Source organism: Phascolarctos cinereus, unplaced genomic scaffold, assembly GCF_003287225.1.
Source record: "Phascolarctos cinereus isolate Bilbo 61053 unplaced genomic scaffold, phaCin_HiC Scaffold_726;HRSCAF=1367, whole genome shotgun sequence".
NCBI lineage: Eukaryota > Metazoa > Chordata > Mammalia > Diprotodontia > Phascolarctidae > Phascolarctos > Phascolarctos cinereus.
In genome coordinates this window covers 362804935-362825128 of record NW_027556098.1, presented here as the reverse complement: position 1 = coordinate 362825128, position 20194 = coordinate 362804935, and the positions used below count along the sequence as shown (strand labels likewise).

Here is a 20194-nt window from a genome sequence, read left to right as displayed (position 1 = left end):
GAAAAATAAAAAATAAAAAGACAGGGAACAGAGAGATCAGCGTGAGCTTGAGAGAGATAACACTTGAGCAGGGGCAAAGATACTGGACTGGTTTGTCATTTCCTTCTCCAGCTCATTTTACAGATGAGGAAACTGAGGCAAACAGGGTTAAGTGACTTGCCCAGGGTCACACAGCCAGTATGTGTCTGAAGCTGGATTTGAACCCTGGAAGATGAGTCTTCCTCATTCCAAGCCTGGTGCTTTGTGCACTATGGTGCCACCTAGCCGGCCTTATGTAAAGGAAACTCAGCGAACAAATCATGGAGGACATTGAAAGCAGTGTTAGAAGACCATGACCCAGGCTCTGTCTCTATTGCCCTAGGTGACCTTGGGTAAATGCTTTCCCCTCTTTGGGTCTTGATTTTCCTCTCTGTAAAATGAAGGGATCACAGTAGTGTGGTGAGAGAGGAAGGAGATTCAGAGGCAGAGGGATTTGAGTTCAGATACTGACTCTGTCCTTTTAGTACTTATGGTTCCTGAGACAAAGCCCCAGTTGCCCAGGCCTAGTTACAGCTCTGTCAGAGACTCTAGTTTTCTCACTGGGGCGAGAAGATGATTCTGTCATCATGGAAATCAAACCATCCTACCCCAGCTGAAGTCTTGAGCCAGCCCAACCCTGAAGGATGGTGAGGAGAAGGACATCCAAGGATCAGACAATATAGCTCTTGGCCTTCAAGCAAACAAGTCTGTGATCTACCTGGAGAGACATCTTTCCCCTGCCTCCCTCTCACCTCTTCCTGTCTTACCCCGACCCAAAGTCTACCAAGGGCAGACAGGGGCAGAGCAATGCCTCTGAGGAGGTGGAAATGCTGACACAGCCTTGACTGGGGAGCATCAATGACACCCCCAGCCCGCTGAGATCAGCAGCCCAGACTGGCCGTGAAAGCAAACCCCCATTGATTCCAGAGGTTTGGGGCGGGGGTGGGAGAGGGAGCTGGAGGTCAGACTCTGGGCCTAAGCCTGGCTGGCTCCTTCCCAGAAGGCAGAGGACTCACCCCCTCTCCAGGCCCAGCATTGCTGTGAGAGAGAAAGGCCTGAACTGGGATTTGAAGTTTTTTGTGGTGGCAGGTAGGAGGGAGGAAAGTGTTTGATTATTTTTAAAAAATCATCGTTGATGCCTTTAATCTTTACGTCATAGTCATTTCTGGATATAACCCTCTGCACTCATCCTCACCTCCCCTACAGTGATCCTTCCCAAATAATAAAGAAAAAAAAAGTTAGGCAAAAGCTATTAAAACCTTGACTGGATCTGACAACTTATTCAGCATTCTACACCCATAGGCCCCCACTTTTCCAACAAGAGAGGGGCAAGGTCAAGACTGGTCTTTATAATTGCAGATTATGAAAGCACTCTGTTTCATTGCCCTTTTCAATCACATTGCTGTGGTCTTTTTGTACATTTGTATATTGTATCTATATATTGATTTGTATATTTGTATATTGATTCTGCTTTCTTTCCTCTGCATCAGTTCATACAAGTAAGTCTTTCCAGGTTTCTTGGAGTTCCACATAGTCATCATTTCTTAATGGAAATAATATTCACCTATATGAATATGTATTGCAAACATGTACAACAGTTTGTTCAGCCTTCCCCCAGTTCATAGGTACCTACTTTGTTTCTAGTTCCTGGCCATGGCTACTTGTGTGACCTTGGGTAAATCCCTTTCTTTCCATGGGTCTCAGTTTCCCCACAAGTCAAATGCGGGTGATGATTTCTAAGGTCCCTTGGGAGGTAGGGTTGGGTTGAAGGTCATTCCAGGCTGGGAAACCCAATACGAAGACAGAGGTTGGGTGATAGGGGAAGTGCAGTGCCTATTCAGAAGCGCTGGAGGGGACTTATTTTGGCTGGAGGAGAGGAGCCTTCCTAGATGGGCAGAATGCCCTCCCCAATGTCTAACCTCAATCCTCATGCTGCAGTCTGGGACCCTTTTTTGGAGACGGACTGCTGAGAGGCATATCTGATCCAGAGTCCTTCTCCTTGCTTGCTGGCTTCCTCTTAGCAGAACAGCAGCCAGGACCCACTGAGGCCCAGCAGCCCCCTTGCCGCTGTCTGGGCCACCGTTTGTGCTTTTCTCCTATCTCCTGGTCAAGAGAAATGAGCTACGGGAAAAGCCCAGGTGTCTCTCCAACACTCCTCCCTCCCCTCTCCCCACCAAAAGAGATGACTTCACTGAAGTTAGAGCTAATTTGAGGGAAGCAGAACTGGGTACTGAGGAGAGAGGGCTGGGCTGAGGGTCTGAAGGCCTGGGTCCTGGATCTGTCACAAACAGCCTTGCCCCCAGTGATCATGATCTAGAACTGGAAAGGACTCAGAGGCCTTGCAGTCCAGCCCCATCATTTTATAGATGAGGAAACTGAGGTCATGAAGTGGTCATGTGACTTGCCAAGCCCACATGGGTATCAGAGGTGAGATTTGAACTCAGGTCCTTTGAGGCTAGACTTACTCATCTTTCTCAGGGATGTTTGGTGCCAGCTCAAACACTTGATCCATTTTTAGAGTGAGCGTTTATGCCCCAGAATCAGCAAATGTACAAATTAGGACTTGTCTTCTCGCTTTATGGATTCTTTAAAGTTAAGAAAGTGATGGAAAAAACGTGAATAATGCAGATTAACCTTAAAAATGTGTCACAGGAGCTGTTAGATACTGTCCTGTACTGTACTCCATCATCCATTTCTGGATTCTGGGACTAGAAAGACGAAAAGTGACCCAGTCCCTGCCCGAAGAACTTTCGACTTCACGGGAGACAGAGACATGGGATACAGCACATAAATAAATAGAGTATGAGGCTGGATTTAATGAGAGTAAAGGAAAGATCCAGACAATGTCCTCTAGGAAAATTTGAGGAGGAAGAGAAGACTTCGGAGAGTGGGGAATCTGGGAAGGCTTCGTGAAGGAGGGGGCACCTTAGCTGAACCTTGATGGAAGAGGATGCTGAGAGGCAGAGGTGAGGAGAGAACGCATCCCTCACAGTGGGAGACAGCTTTCATGATTGCACAAAGGCCAGAGACAGCAGGATGAAATTAAAGAACAGTCAGGAAGTTAGTTTGGCTGGAACACAGTGTATACCAAGAAAAAGTGACAGGGAATAATAACAACAATACTAACTAACATTTTACAGTGCTTTAAAGTTTACAGAGCATCCCAAAAGTCTCAAGTCAATTTTTTTTTAGGCCATTGGGATTAAGGGACTTGTCCAGGGTCACACAGCTAGTAACTACTGTTCCACATCGTGGACATCCCTTAACTGCATATGTATTTTATACCATAGGCAACAGAGAATCACCGAAGGGCTTGGAGCAGAGTGTCTTAGGAAGATGATTTTGGCGGCTAGATGGGAGATGGACCAGTGAGCCAGTTATCGTAATAGCTTGGAGGTGATGAGGGCCGGAAGGAATTAGTGTGGTGGCCCTGGGAGCAGGGGACGCAGACGAGAGGCATTGTTCAGGAAAAATCAACAGGAATTGGCAACAGATTGGATGGGGGAGAGAGATGTTTGAGGGAGACGGGAGAGTCAATGATAACCCCGTGGTCATGAGGCTTTCTATAGCGTGTTTAGTGTAACAAAGTACTTTCCTTCTCCATGCCCTGTTTGTTTTTTGAGGCAAGTGGGGTTAAGTGACTTGCCTAGGGTCACACAGCTAGCTAGTAAGTGTCTGAGGAAGGATTTGAACTCAGGTCCTCCTGACTCCAGGGCCAGTGCTCTATCCACTGCACCATCTAGCTGCCCCTTCACCATACCTTGTGAGGCAGGCAGGACAAGTATCTTTCAGATGAGGAAACTGAAACTCATAGAGGGTCACGCAGCCTGTAAGCAATGCCCAGTCTTAAACTCCAAGGCCAGCAGTGTTTCCCGAGGGCCTATGGTGCTCTCCTGGGCCCATGCCCTCCCCCATCTGGCTTGGCTTGCTCAGGTACCTTCTCCAGGATGCCTTCCTGATGCCTCTACCCCACAGCTGAAAGCGATATTTCCATACTCAAATTTTGCATGACACTTTGCCTGGCTCTCTCCTGGCTTCTGTCACAGTTTTCCCTGTGGCATACCCATACACGCACCTCCTCTTGGTAAGTTCCTTGAAGGCAAGGGACGTGTTGTCGGTCATTGACTCACTGCTTCCCAGCTGTTCTCTGATCAGCTGAACAGAGTCTTCAACAATACCTAGAGTGATGGATGCATTACTTCAGCCATAGCTAACGCCTTCTGCTGCAGTGTTCTTAGACTCTTAGGAAAAGGTGATCACCTTTATTTCTGGCAAAAGCCTCTCCAACTTTGTTCCTTCTAAAGATTCCTTTTCCCTGCCCTCCCTTTCCCTAATTCTCCATTTCCTTTTTTGGGTTCAGACTCTGGCTTATCTCCACAAATGATCACATCTTAGCTTATGGTTAGTAACCAAACTACCATCTTCTACGATCAGGTAAATTACACTTATCCCATAGTCACACATAAAAACAGTTCTAGCATCCATATTTCCCCAGTGATTAGGCTAAAAGTTCACTCCAATTCTTCAGTTCTTCATAGACAAATCACAGAGGTGTTCTATGTTTTCCATTCATGCCAGTATATTATGCCTGCTCAAATTCAAAATGAGTAATTGTTGTCTCAGAACTCTGAGTCAGACTTCATTAACTGGCTTGAAAGGCCGGGACATTGGGCTGAATTTAATGAGATGAAATGTAACGGGAGAAAATGTAAAGGCTTATACTTGGGCTCAAAAATTCAACTTCAAAGTAGAAAATTGGGTCCATTTGGCTACAGAGCAATTCATTTGAAAATGATCTGTGGGCTTCAATGGACTCCAAGCTCAGCGTGAGCCAAAAAGCACTGGGGAAATGGAAAGAGGGGCAGTTTGGGGAGTCAAAAGGACCTAGGTTCAAATCCTGTCTCTGCAGCTCACTCCCTGTGTAACCTTGAGGAAGTCACTTCCCTGCCTCACGTTTCTTATCTGTAAAATGAAGGGGTTGGACCAGAAGACCTCCAAGGTCCCTTCCAACTCTAAATCCATGATGGAAAGAGGATTAAATTTTAGGTTGCATCAAGAGAGGCTCAGCGTCCAGGAGGAGGAAGATAATGGTCCTCGTCTGACAACATCTGGATTATTTAGATCGGTTCCGGGCCCCTCATGTTAGGAAGGACGTGAGGAAGCTGTCCAAGGACACGAGAAGCACCCAGGTGGGTCATGGCTAACTAACCAATCAGAAAGCACTTATCCACCACCTAGTATATGCCGAGCACTGTGCTATGTGGTGGGATCACAAAAGCAAAGACCAGCATAATCCCTCGCCTTCAAGGACATCGTCAGGGGAAACAACACACGTGTAAACCGTAGATACAGAATATGAGGCGTGTGCTACCGATGCAGGCGTGGCTGTGTGGGTCGTCTGAAGGTAGCTCCCGGGGAGGAAGTGATGGAGATCTCGGGAATCCAGGCTACCCCTCTCCAAGGCGGATGGTGATTCCTGCAGGAGATGGCTGGCCGCTCTGCTCTCCCCAGAGAGGGGGTATTGGACCAGAATTAGATTTGTCACTGCCCTGCCCCACGCTCGGCTGAGGGGCTGAGTTTTTAAAGCTGAAGTCGTTTTCTTGGTCTCTATCCCTTCAAAGGGAAATATGATAGGATATATTGCAATGTAAAAGGGAAATAAATAAACTTGGGATAATTCCAAGCTTGCAACTCATGGGCTTGACTCCTTCCCACTTCATGCTGGTTAACACAAAAGACCATGACAAGTAGTAAACAGGGTTTGGTAAACTATTTTATATAAGGGAATAGCAAAGAGAAGACAGAGTTGAATATGCCAGAAAATACACAGAATGAATGAGCTCTCTGCTTGGGAGAGAAATGTCTCAGCTCAGCCAAGGGAAAAACCCCAATCCCATCCAAAGGGAAATTCCCCAATGTGTCTAGGAGTGGGGCAGCTAGGCAGCGCAGTGTATAGATTACTGGCTCTGGAATCAGGATGACCTGAGTTCAAATCTGGCCTCAGAGGAGCAGCTAGGTGGTACAGTGGATAGAGCACTGGCCCTGAAGTCAGGAGGACCTGAGTTCAGATTTGGCCTCAGACCAAAACACTTGCCACTTACTAGCTGTGTGACCTTGGGCAAGTCACTGAACCTCAATTGCCTAAAAAAAAAAAATTTTGGTCTCAGACACTTACTAGCTGTGTGACCCTGGGCGTCACTTAACCCAGATTACCTTTAAAAAAATTATCTAGGAAGCAAGCTAGAAATTGGGAACGTGTTGAGTAGGCAGCTTTCCCCTAGACATCTACATTCCAATACATCTTTTTCCATAGAACTCTCCCTAAAGAAAATCTGGAACTGAGGCAGCTAGATGGCACAGTGGGTGGAATGCTGGGCCTGGAGACTAGAAGACATGAGTTGAAACCCTGCCTCAGATGCTAGTTGTGTGACCCTGGGCAAGTCTTATCCTCTGTTTGCCTCAGTTTCCTCAACTGTAAAATGGAGATTATAACAACACCTACCTCACAGGCTTATTTTGAGGATCAAATGAAAAAATATTTGTTATGAAGCACAGTGCCTGATAAATAGTAGGCGATATATAAATGCTTATTCCCTCCCTGGACAGAGGAATGAAGAATGTGTCTCCAAAGCTCTCTGATCAAGTCTACCCCTCATGTGGGCAGGTCATCATTCTCTCCCCCAATGAGGAGAGCCTCATGCAAACACTCCAGGCTTAAACCCCCGGGGTTATGGAAAAATATCCCTAGTAGCTACCAGTTGATGTTAGGGGGTCAGAGGGAAGGGCCAGCTTAGGGAGTACTTCATGGTATGAGCCAGCCCAGGATGATGAAGGGCCCGTGGGAGAACTAAGGGAAATAGCTTGGACTGCTTAACCTGGAGAAAAGAAGGTTTAGGGAGGATGTGGTACTCTAGCTGCGTGCAAATATTTTAAGAGCTCTCCCCCACGTGGAAGAATTATTGGACTTTTCCAACTTGGCCCTAGGATCTCAGGGGCCCTGTAGGCAAACTCTCTCATTTCACAGATGGGGAAACCAAGGCAATGAAAGGGGGAACAATTTGCCCAAAGCCACATAGGAAGCACCCAAAGGTAGGATTTGAACTCAGTTCTTGCTTCCCTCTCAATTCCTTATGCCATGCTGCCTCCCAGTGGGTGGAAGTTGCAAGACTGGATGAACAACTGGGGTCAGCCCAAAGTAGAATGAGTTGTCTTGGGAGGTGTAGTGGATTCCCTCTCACTTGGAGGCCTTCAAATCTCTCCTCTGTGGTGTACTGCCCATATGACCTCGGGCAGGTCATTTTACCTCTGTCTGCCTCAGTTTCCTCATCCATAAAATGGGAATCCTAATATACACAGTAGCTACACTGACCACCCAGGGTGGTTGTGAGGATCAAATGAAATATTTGTAAATTGCTTTGCACAGTGCCTGGCATACAGTAGGCACTTAATAAATGCTTTTCCCCTCCCCCCCGGACATGCAGCATTTCAAGGAGGGAGCCTCACAGAGGAGCTGGAGGGCCATAGGACCCTCCCACCCATCACAGCCAACGGGGTTATGCCTCCAAATGGGAAGTGGTAGGTAGTATCTCAAGGATGGTAGGTTACATCACAGGTCTTTCAACATATATTCCCAGATGGGTCCTCTCTGTAGGGACCTGTGCCTGCTGCCAGGTGCTGTGCTGATAAGGCACAGTCCCTACCTTCAGGAAGCACACAACAGGGTGTGGTCCCTCTCCCGGCTCGAAGGTTGACCAAGGGCTTTCATCCTAATGACCCTGGGAAGGAAGGAGTGCAAGTGCTCACTTGGCCCTTATCTTACAGAAGAGGAAACTGAGGCCCACGTGACTTGTTTTTGGTCACACGGCTCCCTAAATAAAAGGATTTGTTTTGTAAAACTTGGATTGTCAAAAGGCTGCACCTGAGGACCTAGAAGGCCACGTGTGGCCCAGAGGCCACAGGTTCCCCACCCCTGCCACCAGACCCATCTTCAGACCCAGTGCTCTCTGAACCCTCCAACTCAAGAATAATGAACGTCTCCTACCTCTGTAGCCCCTCAAGGTCTACAGAGCACTTTCCTCATTGTCATTCCAACAGTGTGGAAGAGATGCCTAGTGTTTCAAGGAATTCCAGGAGAGAAGGAGGGAACCAGGGAAGGCTCCCTGCCTGAGCTGTTGAGAAGGCAGAGAAGGATTGCAGCAGATGGAGATGAGACTTGGGCTGAGGATGAAATTGGAGCTAGCTCGTTAGAGTATAAGCAGCCCCGGATTTGGGAGATCTGGGCTCGCTTTCTAGGGGTTGGGTTAGGGTTAAGTAAGGTCTCTTTCCTCTCTAGACCTAGGATATCATGACCCTTCTGAGGCTCAGTTTCCTCAACTGCAAAATTGGGGTGATGATTTTCGCACTACCTATCCCACAGGGCTATTGTGAGGAAAGTGCTTCAGGACTGCTTCAAGGTCTAGAATTATAATTATTCAGAGGGAGATCCTCTTCCAGGTGGGGTAGCAATCGGGGCAGGAGGATCATTTGGGCTGGAGTTGTTCAGCCTGCAGAGCTGCTGGGTTGAGGCCATTCTGGGGATAGGAAATGAGGTGCTTATAGGAATTGTTCTAGGGGAGCAAGGTGAGTAGTCTGGTGTGGGCTACAGTGGATGACAGCAGGAGATAAGAAAGGTAGACTGGGACCAGCTTTGAATGGCAAGCCAGGGTTTGAAGCTCATCCGGTCCTTCTCAAGCATCTCCTCACCATGCTGCCCTACACTTGCCATCACCTCCACCTTGGACTCAACCCTGGGTCCCCTAATTCTGATAGAACTTTTAACCTTATCTTGCCAGGTCCTAGCTGTCCAAGTTAGTAAGTCCTTAATACATTTTCTTTCTTTCTTTCTTTTTCTTTCTTCCTTCTTCCCTCTTCTCTTTTCATTCTTTTTCTCTTTCCTCCCTTTCTCCTTCCTCCCTCCTTTTCTCTCCTTCCTTCTTCCTTCCTCCCCTTCCACTATTCCCCTCCCTATAAAAAATGGAAAGCTATTGAATATTTCTGAACTTAGATCTATGCATCAGGAAGATTACTAAACAGGAAGATTGGAGAGATGGGTGATCACAGTAACAATAGCTCCTATTTCTATAAAGTTCTAAGATTTACAAAGCATTTTCCTTCCAGCAGTCTTAGAAGGGGACCATCAGGTCAATTTTATACTTGTCCTGAAGCACAGAGCTCATGTCAGAGTCTAAATTTGAATTCATATCTCCTGTGGTCTGGGTTCAGCCGCCTCTCCACAATATCACATTGCCTCTTAATGGTCCTAGTGAGGGGAGACCTAGCTAGAAATCCTGGTACCTTGTGCAAATCTCAAGACATGCCCAGGGCAAGCAGCAGGAAAGACCTTCAAAATGATTTTTTATGGATTGTTTTCTTCATCACTACCCTCCTCCTCAACCTAGCTAAATCACTCCTTGTTAACAAAGAAGAAAACAGTCAAGCACGGCTACCCACACATCAGCTGAATCTGATGGTATGTAATGTTCCACACCCACAGTCCCCCACTTTTGCAAAGGAGGGGTTGTTTTTCTAAACTGCTCCTGGGGTTCACTTGGCTCATTATGACCATATCATTCAGGGCTTTAAAAAATATTTTATTTACCTTCCTGTCAGCACTGTGCAGGTGTAATTTTCAAGCGAAGCTGGGCTCCAGCCTCTCTCACGCCAAGGACACCGTCTCTCAGCCTAGGACCTGAGTTCCTGATAGATTAATTGTAACCACTTCTACTCCAACCCAGAACTATGGCTCCCCAGCTGCCTCTCAACATCCTTCCTACCCATGGCTTTCTACCTCTTGCTCTGGAAACAATAATCGAAGCAACTGTACCCACTGGGGAAAGGATGACTTGCCAACCAATTGCTCCAAATCCTCCCTCCCTTCCTACCGCTTCCCCTAAAAGAAGAGAATTTTCTCAAGGGCAGAAACTAGAGTCTAGAAGGGACCTTCTGGCTTGGAATCCCTTTGTCTTAGGATTCTGTATCCTTCACTGCTTATATCCAACTTCCTCCATTTAACAGAGGAAGAAACTGAAAACGAGGGAGGGGAAATCATTTGCCCTAATACATACAGGTGGTAGCAGCTGGGTTTTGAACCAAGGTGCAATCACAGATGACCCTATGATGATGGTGCCATTAATAGACACAGGGAAGCTAGGAAGGAAGGCAGATTTATCACTCTCATTTTATAAAACCTAAGATTTTTCAAAATTATTTCCTAGGACTAGTGTATGTACACATACATACACACATATCATACGTGGATATATGAAGGGAAGGGAGCTGGCTACGGTCACCCAGCCAGTATCACAGCTGGGACCCAGGTTTCATGGGCTCCAAAACCAGTATTCTTACAGTACACCACACTCAGACACAGGTGACGTCCAGCCGGCTGAGCTTCTCAGGGGCGAGGACTAGAGCTTCTCTCCTGTTTCCTGCAGAGTCAGGCACAGGACTGGGCACATAGGAGACAACAGTAAGACTTAATAGTTGGTGGGAGAGCCACCTCTCCGGCTGAGGTCTAGGAAGAATCTAGTTTGTAGGCAGAGGGAAGGACAGAGTGACCCTTTTTTTATAAAGAACTCTGACAAGTCCAGAAGCCAGGTCTGGATTTCCTTTGGGAAATGGATGACCAGGGTGAGCTTTGTTCAAAGCCAGGCTTCCTGGTGATCTTTGCCTCACACGCCATCCTTTCCTGGGTGGGCCAGAGAGGATCTCTGCTGAGTAACGGCTCTCAGCTCCTAATCTCGAGGCCTGCCTTCTCTACGTAGGAGAGCCCCCCAGGGCCCACTTTCACCGGCTGAGGATGCCTCTCCCACAAAGCTCTTCCTGATCTCTCCCGCTCATAGGGAGAGTCCTCCTGGTGTCCAGTGCCCTTTGCAGCCCTCCTCAAACCCACAGCAGCCTCATTCTTCATTCCACTAAAGTTCTTTGAGGAGCTCTGTTGAAGTCCATTTTCTTGTCCAGTGCTTTGCGGTTTATGGAGGGGGTCTAAGGCCATGGAGGAGGGAAGAAGGGATGTGGCTCCTGGGGATTTTGATAAGCCTTTTTCAAGAAACCGATGCTTGTGAGAGTAAGGCAAATCAAGGGGAAGGGATTATTTGGGTAACAAATATATTCTTACTAAATTTAGAATAAAAATTTAAAGAAAATTCTATTAAAGATAGAGGGGTGGCTTCTGCTTAGACCATTCAATCTAGAGGAGGCCTCTTCCCATTTTACACATGAAGAAACACCCCCAAAGAGGAGAAAGGACTTTGTTCAAGGTCACATTTTATTAAGTGGACTAGAAACCAGATATTCTAAACTCACAACCCATGGCTCTAGAATTTCTACTACATTCCACCACCTCATTTCAATGAAAATTGAGCAAGGTAAGTGGGCCTGGGTTTGTCCAGAGGAGCCCCCAGGTGAGGAAAGGCCCCAGCTCAGCTCTAGCTGGTCCTGACCCTTCTTCCAGAGGAACTGGGGGTAGGGGTGGGGTGGGGGTGTAGCACAAGTTTAGCAAGGTACCCCTAACAGCAGGCAGATTCTGATTGTTCTGCCCTGGTTCAAACCAAATTCACAGCAGGACGATCCCCAATTGCCTCATTGCTTCCTGGATGAAAGCCCGCGCGGCTTCCCTCCCTTCCCTAGTACGACCAGCACACCAGCTCTGTGAATGCCTTGTCAACACCCCCACCCTGCCATTCCAGAAACCCAGACTCTGAGTTCTCTAAAAAGGAGCTTTATTCATTGCATTTCAATTCATGCAGTTTGAAGTCCATGCAGCGAAGGAGACGAGCACAATTATTCATTTGCTTCTTGAGGGGAGAAAATAGGGGGTGGGCAGGTGGAGGGAAGAAAGAGAAGGAGAGCCCCAGTTTCCCTGGGACAGAGGGGGTCCAGAAGAAATGAGACAGTGTGCCTGGAGGCAAGTTCATCTTTGAACACGAAAACTGTTCCTGCAGCTTCCAGAGGCGGATGCTTCGTTCTGGACAGGGGCAGGGGGAGAACCGGCCAACCGACCACCCAGTGACCTAGGGGAATGGGTGCATTAGCCAGAGGTGGCAAGTAAGGTTAAGGCAGCTGTTGTGAGAGCTACTCCCACACCTGGAGAGCTGCTTTTGGGAAGAAGGGGCATGAGGAGGACAGCCTTTTGTAGGCACACCTCAAGAAAATGTTATAAATATATTATTGAATATTTCCCATTTCAATCGCATTGGACATACAGCTCAACATACTGAAATATTGATTCCTTTATAAAACAACAAAACAAAAAAAGACAAAAAGGAAATGAAAAAATATTGCATCTTTCAGTTGGCGATTTCCTAGCCCACAGCATGGGCTATGTGCACCAGTGTCTTTGCCTGTGGGAGGCTCTGGGGGTGGTGGGACACTCAAGCCAGGCCACAGTGGCAGAAATGGAGTCTGTATGGCCCCGTGCGCTGGCTGTGCTGGGTGAGGCCCCAGCTGGGCTCAGTCACCCGTCACCTGAGGGGTCTGCCCGTCAGAGGCCTGGTTAGCCGACTGGATGAACATGGGCTGTGCGAGGTCCTGGCCTGCTGGCATGGTGACCTGCTGGATCTGGTACAGCTGCTGCAGGGAAGGGAAGGAAAGCAGAGACCCCAGAGGGATGTCAGTCTAGGTCAGAAGGCCCACTCCCAGAACACCACCCTCTCCCCTCCCACCTTAAGGCTTGGCGCCCCAATGGCTATCAGGCCAGGTCCCAGGGGCAGGCTCCTTGTGGATGACTTAGAGCTCGGCCTCCCTCTGAGCCCCTGAGAGGAGGGCTACAGCTCAGACTTCTTCCCTTTGCTGAGGAAGATGAGGCACAGAAGCACTCGGCCCATGGTCATGATGACGAAGTGGCACAGCTGGAACCCAACAGAAGCCCCCTCTGTACACACTGCTTGTGCATGGACCATTCTTCCCTTCCTCTTCTCCCCTGCCTTCCCAAGTCCAAATACAGGACCCACCATAGACCCTCGAAGAAGGGGGGAGAGGGGCAGGAAACATGGACAAGGGAAGACACTAATTCCCAGAGCTGAGGGCTACCTCTCTTTTCTACAAGCACCAAAGGCTCAACCTTGGAACCCAGCCATTGGTCCCATCTTGGGGAGCCTTCTGTAGTCGCAGTGCTTCTCCCATTTAGCTTCCTCAGGTGAGTCCAGGCCAGACAGTTAGGTCTGGAGCCCAGCCTGGGTGCAAAGGCACCGCACTGAAGAGTCAGCAGACCTGGCCCTTCAGGTCACAGCTGTGTGACTATGAGCAAGTCACTCGAACTTCCCGAGCCTCCGTTTTCTCATCCATAAAACGTGGGTAACAATCCCTGCATCCCCTCACAGGGCCTGTCATGACAAAAATATCTCATAACCCTCAGAGCACTAAAGAAACGGGGGTCACTCATAGCAAGTCCTTCTTCAATGACAGAAGTGTGGCTCCTGCTCACCTCTACCCTGGAAGCCACCACAACGGAAGCCTTTGTCCTCGACTCCGAGGCCAGTTGAGGGAGCCCTCTAACTGCCCAGCCAGCTGGCCTGGCCCCTTCCCTCTTCCCTGATGACTCCTTCGATGCTCCCCAGAGGGGAGAAGAGGGGACGGCCCAGCCTAGGGCTCCCCTCTCTGGCAGTCCCAGCTTGTCTGGGGCAGGCCAAAGTACCTCGCTCTTGGGTTAGGGAAGCATGACCCGGAGAGTGTGTATTTGCCCATGGGCACTTCAAACGCTCCAGGGATGCATGTGATTGGAGGGTCCGGGGTCTGCTCTGGGGCAGAAAGGCAAGGTCCTCCCTTCCCTTTTCAGGGCCTCAGTTTCCTCCTCTAAACAATGAGATAATGGAACCACATGATCTCTTAAGTCCTGCCAGCTATTACCCTGATATGTGTCTGGTTCTTAAAGATCCTCAGGGAACATTCTTCTTGTTTTAGCAATTTCTGTCCACCATTTGTTTCTAACAGAGGGAAAGGCCAGCTGCTGTAATCACTCCATTCCCCAGGCAGCTCTGAAGCTGCCTGTCCAGACTGATGGCTGCTTACCAAGGAACCTCCCACCCCTTCCCCTCTCCGAGACCATGGCCCTACCTGTCCGTCTGTGAACTGGCTGAACTGCTGCTGTCCTTGCTGGACCTCTGTCTGTGTAATCTGTGGGAAATAAAAGGGGGAAGGGTGTGCAAGTGAGCTGCAGGCAAAGACCTAGCCACGTGGGCCTTCCAATGGCCCACCCCCCCAACCTCAGACTCTGCGGGCCACATTACACAAGCACCACCCCAGGGTGGGCCTTCCCATCTCTGCAATGATCACCCCCACATCCTCCTCCAGCCCCCATGTGGTCTTAACAAACCAATGGGATAGTGGAGGACATGCCTTTCATAGGGGGTACGCTCAATGCTAGAGAAGGTAGGGGGCTAGCTCTCATGGCTATGGGTAAAGCTAAAGCAGGACTGCAGAATGAGGCAGTTGGGGAAGGGGACAGCGACGCTTCCTTCCTTAGAGGGTTGCTAACACAGACACAGACACAGACACAGAGACACTTTCCTCTCTGTCTGATTCCAGGGTAGTGATCAGAAAGGGCATGGCAGGCCAGCAGGTTGGCTAAGAGGGCTCTCAGCAAACCTAGAGCTGCTGTCTTCCCACAAGGGTCAGAGGAAAGCAGGGAGAACTACATGGAAGTGAGGGCGGTACTACTTATATAGACACACACAACCCTGCCCTTACCCATGGGCTAATGTTAATAAATCAGGGCGTGGGTTTAAGAGAAACAATTTGTGAACAGAATTTAAAAGCAAATTTATTGACGTGCACCTATGTGAGATGCTGTGACAAGTGGAGAATGGTTCTAGCCCATGAGGAGGCACGTGGTGTCCCATGGCTGCTACGACAGACAGAAGGTCCCACACTCTTTAGGTATAGATGGCCATGGACAAGCCACGTCCACTTTCTGGACCTCAGCCTCTCTATTTGTAAATGAGAAAGTGGGACCAGAAGATACTTGAAGTCCCTTCCTTCTCTGGTATTCTACGGCCCTAAGAAAACAGAATTTGCTAGTTGCTGTAAAGTGCTGACACTACCCAGGATCCCATGGGGGACTTGAATGGGTCAGTGTGGTAAACAGCCCCAACTCCAGCTCCTCCCAGACGTCTCTGCAGCCCACATACACGTGTTCAAACACTGTCCCCAATTTTCCTTCACTTTTGTTTCCTGCTCTCCAAAGTTCATACACACACACACACACACACACCCTTCCCAGAACACAATACCAGCTCTCTCAGAGAGGCTGACAAGCACACAGAAGCAGGACCAGGCATCTGAACAGTGAACTCAGGACATTGGGAGAACATGATATAAAGCTAAGCCTAGGGCCCTAGGTTTGGAGAAGGGCTCTTTAAACATCCCAGAGCTGTTCAGAACCTGGAAGCTTCATTTTTGGCTCCTTCCTTACATTTCCCCAAATGAGATCTTTGGAGACCTGCTCTAGAAACCTAAGCCTGTCACCACTGTCAATAGGACAGGTCCAATTCTTAAACGATTGCTGCTTTTTTTGGGTTCAAGGGAAAAGGATCCATTAACAATGTCCCCTTTCTCCCTCAAGCAATGGGCCCACAGCCCACAGCAGCCGCCTCCCTTCACTGTCACAGTCCATGGAAGCCATGTCCTTTCACTTGCTCCTCTCCTGCCCTGAGTGATAAACTCAAAGTCAATGGAAGCCGCCACTCTTCATGCCCTTGATTCTCCCCCTAGTCATGATGAGGTTCCTGTGACTCCATGAACAAGGGGTTTGGAAATCTCAAAACAAAGGAGAGGAGGAAAGAAGAACAGTTTCCTCAGTGGAGGGGTACCTGCTTACCATTAAGAGCAAAAACTAAATGGGAAGATTCAATCTGAGCAGGCTTACTAACTAATAGGTAAAGAAGGTTCTGAGACACAGGCTCCCCAGAGGTGCCACAACTGAGCTGCTAGGGCAGCCTGGCACAACTCTGCCAACCTGGGGCATGGACTCACGTCACTGGTCTGTGTCTCTCAGGCATCCTACGGACGCTCCCTCTGCCCATGGTTTGACTCCGACTCTACAGCTCCTGATGTTCTGTGAGTTCTAGGCTGCCCATGCTAACAATTACGAGAGTGGGGGCTATGAGAAGGCTGGGCTCTGTGGATCCCGGGCCTGAGTCATTCCAATTAGAAGGAGGCCTCCCCCAGGGAGCCCCTCTGGCCTCTGGTGGTGTCAGTACCAACCTGCTGTGCACTAGCCGCAAGAGTCTGGATCTGTCCCTGAACAACCTGGGTGCCTGATACAGGCTGTGCTAAGCGGATATACTGCAGCTGGCCGGCGTTTAACTGCACCTAGATGGGGCAGACAGACAAACAAACAGAGACAGACCTTGGTTAACCTGAAACATGTGAAGGTGATTATTTCTATAACTAGAGCCAAAGAAAACTCATCCCAGGAACATAGACAGTCTTTTCCTAGGAGGCAGAGCTGTCAAAGTAGGCAAAAGAACAGTGAGTGACTGGGCAAGGCAGGGAGGGTTTCACTGACTTTGGAAAAAATAAAGTGGCCCCAGCACAACTGCTATTCTTGTGATTTCAATGAAACTAGAGAATCTCCTAAGCTGCCAGAAACACTGCACAAGCTGGCTATCCTTTCCAAAGCAGAAGACCCACCACTACCATCAGCCTGAGTCCAGCGGCTTTCTCTCCTCCTCTCCTTTTCCTTTCTGCCCCAGCCCAAGGGGGGCTGAGGGTGAGGGCTGACCCATCTGATGCTGTGAAGAGCTCCAATGTCTGCCAGGGACCCAATCAAAGATGGCCATCGCCCTGCTAGGTAACCTTAGTGTTAACTACACCCATATCTCTCTAAACAGAAAGTGGGTGCTGTGGGCCAGAGGGACAGGGGTAATAGCAGCTGGAGGAGATGGTTTTTAGGGGCCTCAGACCTTCTAGGTTTGCCTAGGTCTACATTGCAAATGTCAGCGTGGGTGGGTGTGTGTGTGTGTGTGTGTGTGTGTGTGTGTGTGTGAGAGAGAGAGAGAGAGAGAGAGAGAGAGAGAGAGAGAGAGAGAGAGAGACGGGACAGGGGTGAATATAAAAACAACAACAACAACAATGAACTTTCACAGAACATTCATATTGGCCTAGGCAAGCAAAGATTTGAAAACTTGAGATTCACACATGCTTGTGATTCAGATTTTTTTAAAATACTAAGTGTGCAGCAATGAGATCCGAGTGTGTCCTACACCTAACTAACCTTCTTAATGCTCCAGTGAACCAAGAAGGCATCATGCCCTATAGGCTACAGATGAACGGAGGGCCAGAGAGGTCACAGAGTGAGAGGACACACTCTGACCCCAACTCTTACCTGAAGTTAATCCTAGAGCTCTAAACATTCGCCTACAAATAGAAACGAATGCACCCAGTAAGAGAAACACGTAACATAAGGCAGGCAACTTTAGAAAAGCAGTTGGGTTCCAACTGTGGTTCAGATTCAGCTTGCCTGTACTCCTGGGCTCTCCACTCACCTGCGCAGGGGAGGTTCCTAGGGATGTTATGTAAGAGCAGCTTTCCTAAATTCCCTATAGGATCTGACTCCCCTGCAGGGAATGTCACTTTTCCAAAGGTCTCCACATAATGCTGAGTTTCAGCAGGAAAAGTGCTGATGCGACACTGCTCTGCCCTCTGTGGGGTTAAATAAATAACAGGCTCTCCCCCAAGAAAGGGGAAGCTGTGAGCCCCAGATGAGGGAGGAAAGGGGAGGAGGGTGGTATGAAGAGCTGCAGAAGAAACCGGCAGCTTCTCTGAGCCTTCAGATCTGCAAAAAGCTATTTTAATGCCTCCACCAGAAGCCCTCCATGGGCTCACCAGCCTTTATTCATTTGGTCCAAAGACCAGAGAGAGCTAGACAGGAGCTACAGAGTCACTTTCATCCTAACTCTGTGACCAATGGCAGGAAACCTTAGGGGTTGAGAAGGAAGAGAGGCTTTCTGTGGGGCAGCAGCTTGACTTCGCTAAATCCTAGTCCAAAACCCAGCATGCTAGTATGACTAGGCAATGTTTCCTTCAATAATGGGGAAAGTGGGAGGAGGCTTAGCAAATCTCATCTGCTGCAACATAGCTGGTTAGGGTAGGGTCTCAGGATGAAAAGCCAATTAGAAAAGATAATAAGGTCATTGTCTAAAAGTCCCAGCATAGAGCTGGGAAGAGAGCTGGACAGACCTGGGGCAGGGTAGGGAAAAGAGGCAGAGAAACACACTGGCTGCCTGAAAAGATCTAAAGAGTGCCTTGGGTGGAGGACCTTTGTGACAGAAATGGGAGTAATGAGTATGGAGTGTCAGGGCCAACTTGATAAGAGGAAGAATTTCCAGAACCACTGGAGCTACCACAAAGTGGAATGAGGAGACTCCCCCCCACCCCCCACTCCGGCCCCATTGAAGGGCTTCAGGTAGATGGAAGGGGTCCTTGCTGGGGGATGCTTTAAGTCAGTCAGTCAATAGACATTCACTGAGCCCCCAATGTGCCAGGCATCATGCTAAGGGCTCCCACAGAAGGGATCCTGCTCAAGGAGGACACTAGATGCCCTGGTGTTCCTTCCAGCTCTGAGGTTCTGGGATTTATGATAAATGGGATCTAAGAAACTACTGGTGTTAACAAAGGTCCAACTGCAGACTCTGCAGGGCAGCTCCAAGTTTCTCCTTGGTTTCTGTTCTGAAGGCTCGTTTCAGTGAAACCACTGGCCCAAATCCCCTCATCTTCTCCACCAAAAGGCACGTTCCAGATCTTCAGGACACTTGCCTACATCCCCTTCAAGGCAAAGACTCCACTGATTACTCCAAAATGAAGCAACGTTCTCAGTTCTACAAGTGGGACGGCTCTCCTTCCTGCCTCATTTTCTCTGAAGCCTCCCCTTGGGCCCTGAATGTTGGCTGAGCATCCTAACCACCCTGCCTCAGTGGCAGTGTCTCGTGACCCCTACAGGGGGTAGGAAGAGCTCCACCAATACCATAGCCCAAAGGGCTCAAGTCTCCGAGTCTTTGAAGGGCTGTCATAGGAAAAAGGAATGAGACTGGTCCTGCTTCACCCGAGGGCAGGACTGGCAGCAATGGGCAAAAGTGGCAGAGATGCCTATTTTTGGAGTTGTACAACAGGGGAATGGGCTGCCTTGGGAGATGCGAGTTCCCCCAAGAATAAAGGTTTCTTGGTGGAGGATGCCTTCTGAGACCTGTTTCAATCCACCACCTCATCTTCCATAGGAGTCACTGCAAAGGTTCCAACTGCTAACACACCTATTCACACGTGCTTGTCCTTGCGCGTGACCAGGATAGGATCAACACTGATGTCGTATGCGTGCAGAGAGAATGGTGGCCATGCTCAGAATCCAGAGGCTCATCATGGTCCTCTCCGGTTCTCTCCCTTCCCCCTCCCTTGATTGTCATCAATCTCTGTACCCTCACATGATCACGAGGAACCAGAAAGGTAAGGATAATGCAATGTAAATGGGTTGAAATGAGCCACATTTCCTCCTGGACAAGCAAGGAATGGAAGGGCCCCTACAAGTCCCTTGATGCATGTAAGAGATGCTTTAGTAGTAAAGTGACCAATGTAACGAACTGTTAAGTCACAAGGTAACCAACCCAGAAGATGGAGAGGGGTGGGAGGAGAGGTAAAGGGAGAAAAGGGAGAGAGAAGGGGGAGTTGGGAAGGAAAAGTATGGAAGACAGGCAGAAGAGAGGGGAGATAAAGAAGAGAATAAGAGGAAAGAAAGAGAATAGGGAGAGGGGGAGAAAGGACAGGGGGAGGGCAGAATGGAAGGGAAAGAGCAGAGAGAGGACAAATCAAAAAGCCAATCCCACTCAGAAATAAGATACTCATGGCACAAGGGGAAAAAAAAATCAGTCCACACTGAAGGAATGGATCAGTTAAATGAAAGCCAAAAATACACTTTACTGCGGCTCCACTGGGAACTGACTCATGAATATGCAACCAGTGTATTTATGGCCTTCTACAGACACCTCTCCCTAAGCCGTCTAGAGGACTAATGCAGAGGGCCGGCTGTGCAGCCTCGGGCCATGGGCTGGCCACAGCCTCGGGCCATGGGCTGGCCACAGCCTCGGGCCATGTGGCCGTCTCCACAGCTCAGTGGCTGGGAGGCTGGTCCTCTCAAAGCCTCTGGGACACA

The 20194-nt window shown here is 48.9% G+C and overlaps 1 protein-coding gene across 12 annotated transcripts in view; it reads right to left on the bottom strand.

The window, feature by feature from the left end:
- Positions 1–11760: 11760 nt before the first annotated feature.
- NFYC (nuclear transcription factor Y subunit gamma) overlaps positions 11761–20194 on the bottom strand; it is a 101030-nt gene continuing 92596 nt past the window's right edge. For 10 of the 12 annotated variants that reach the window (XM_078145471.1, XM_078145470.1, XM_020983555.2 and 7 more), the window contains 3 exons: positions 16258–16365; positions 14110–14169; positions 11761–12627 (listed from right to left, as the gene is read on the bottom strand). In XM_078145471.1, the coding sequence (XP_078001597.1) occupies positions 12508–12627; positions 14110–14169; positions 16258–16365 (288 nt within the window). In that variant the 3' untranslated portion in view covers positions 11761–12507. The other 2 variants (XM_020983551.1, XM_020983558.1) reach the window with 2 other exon arrangements.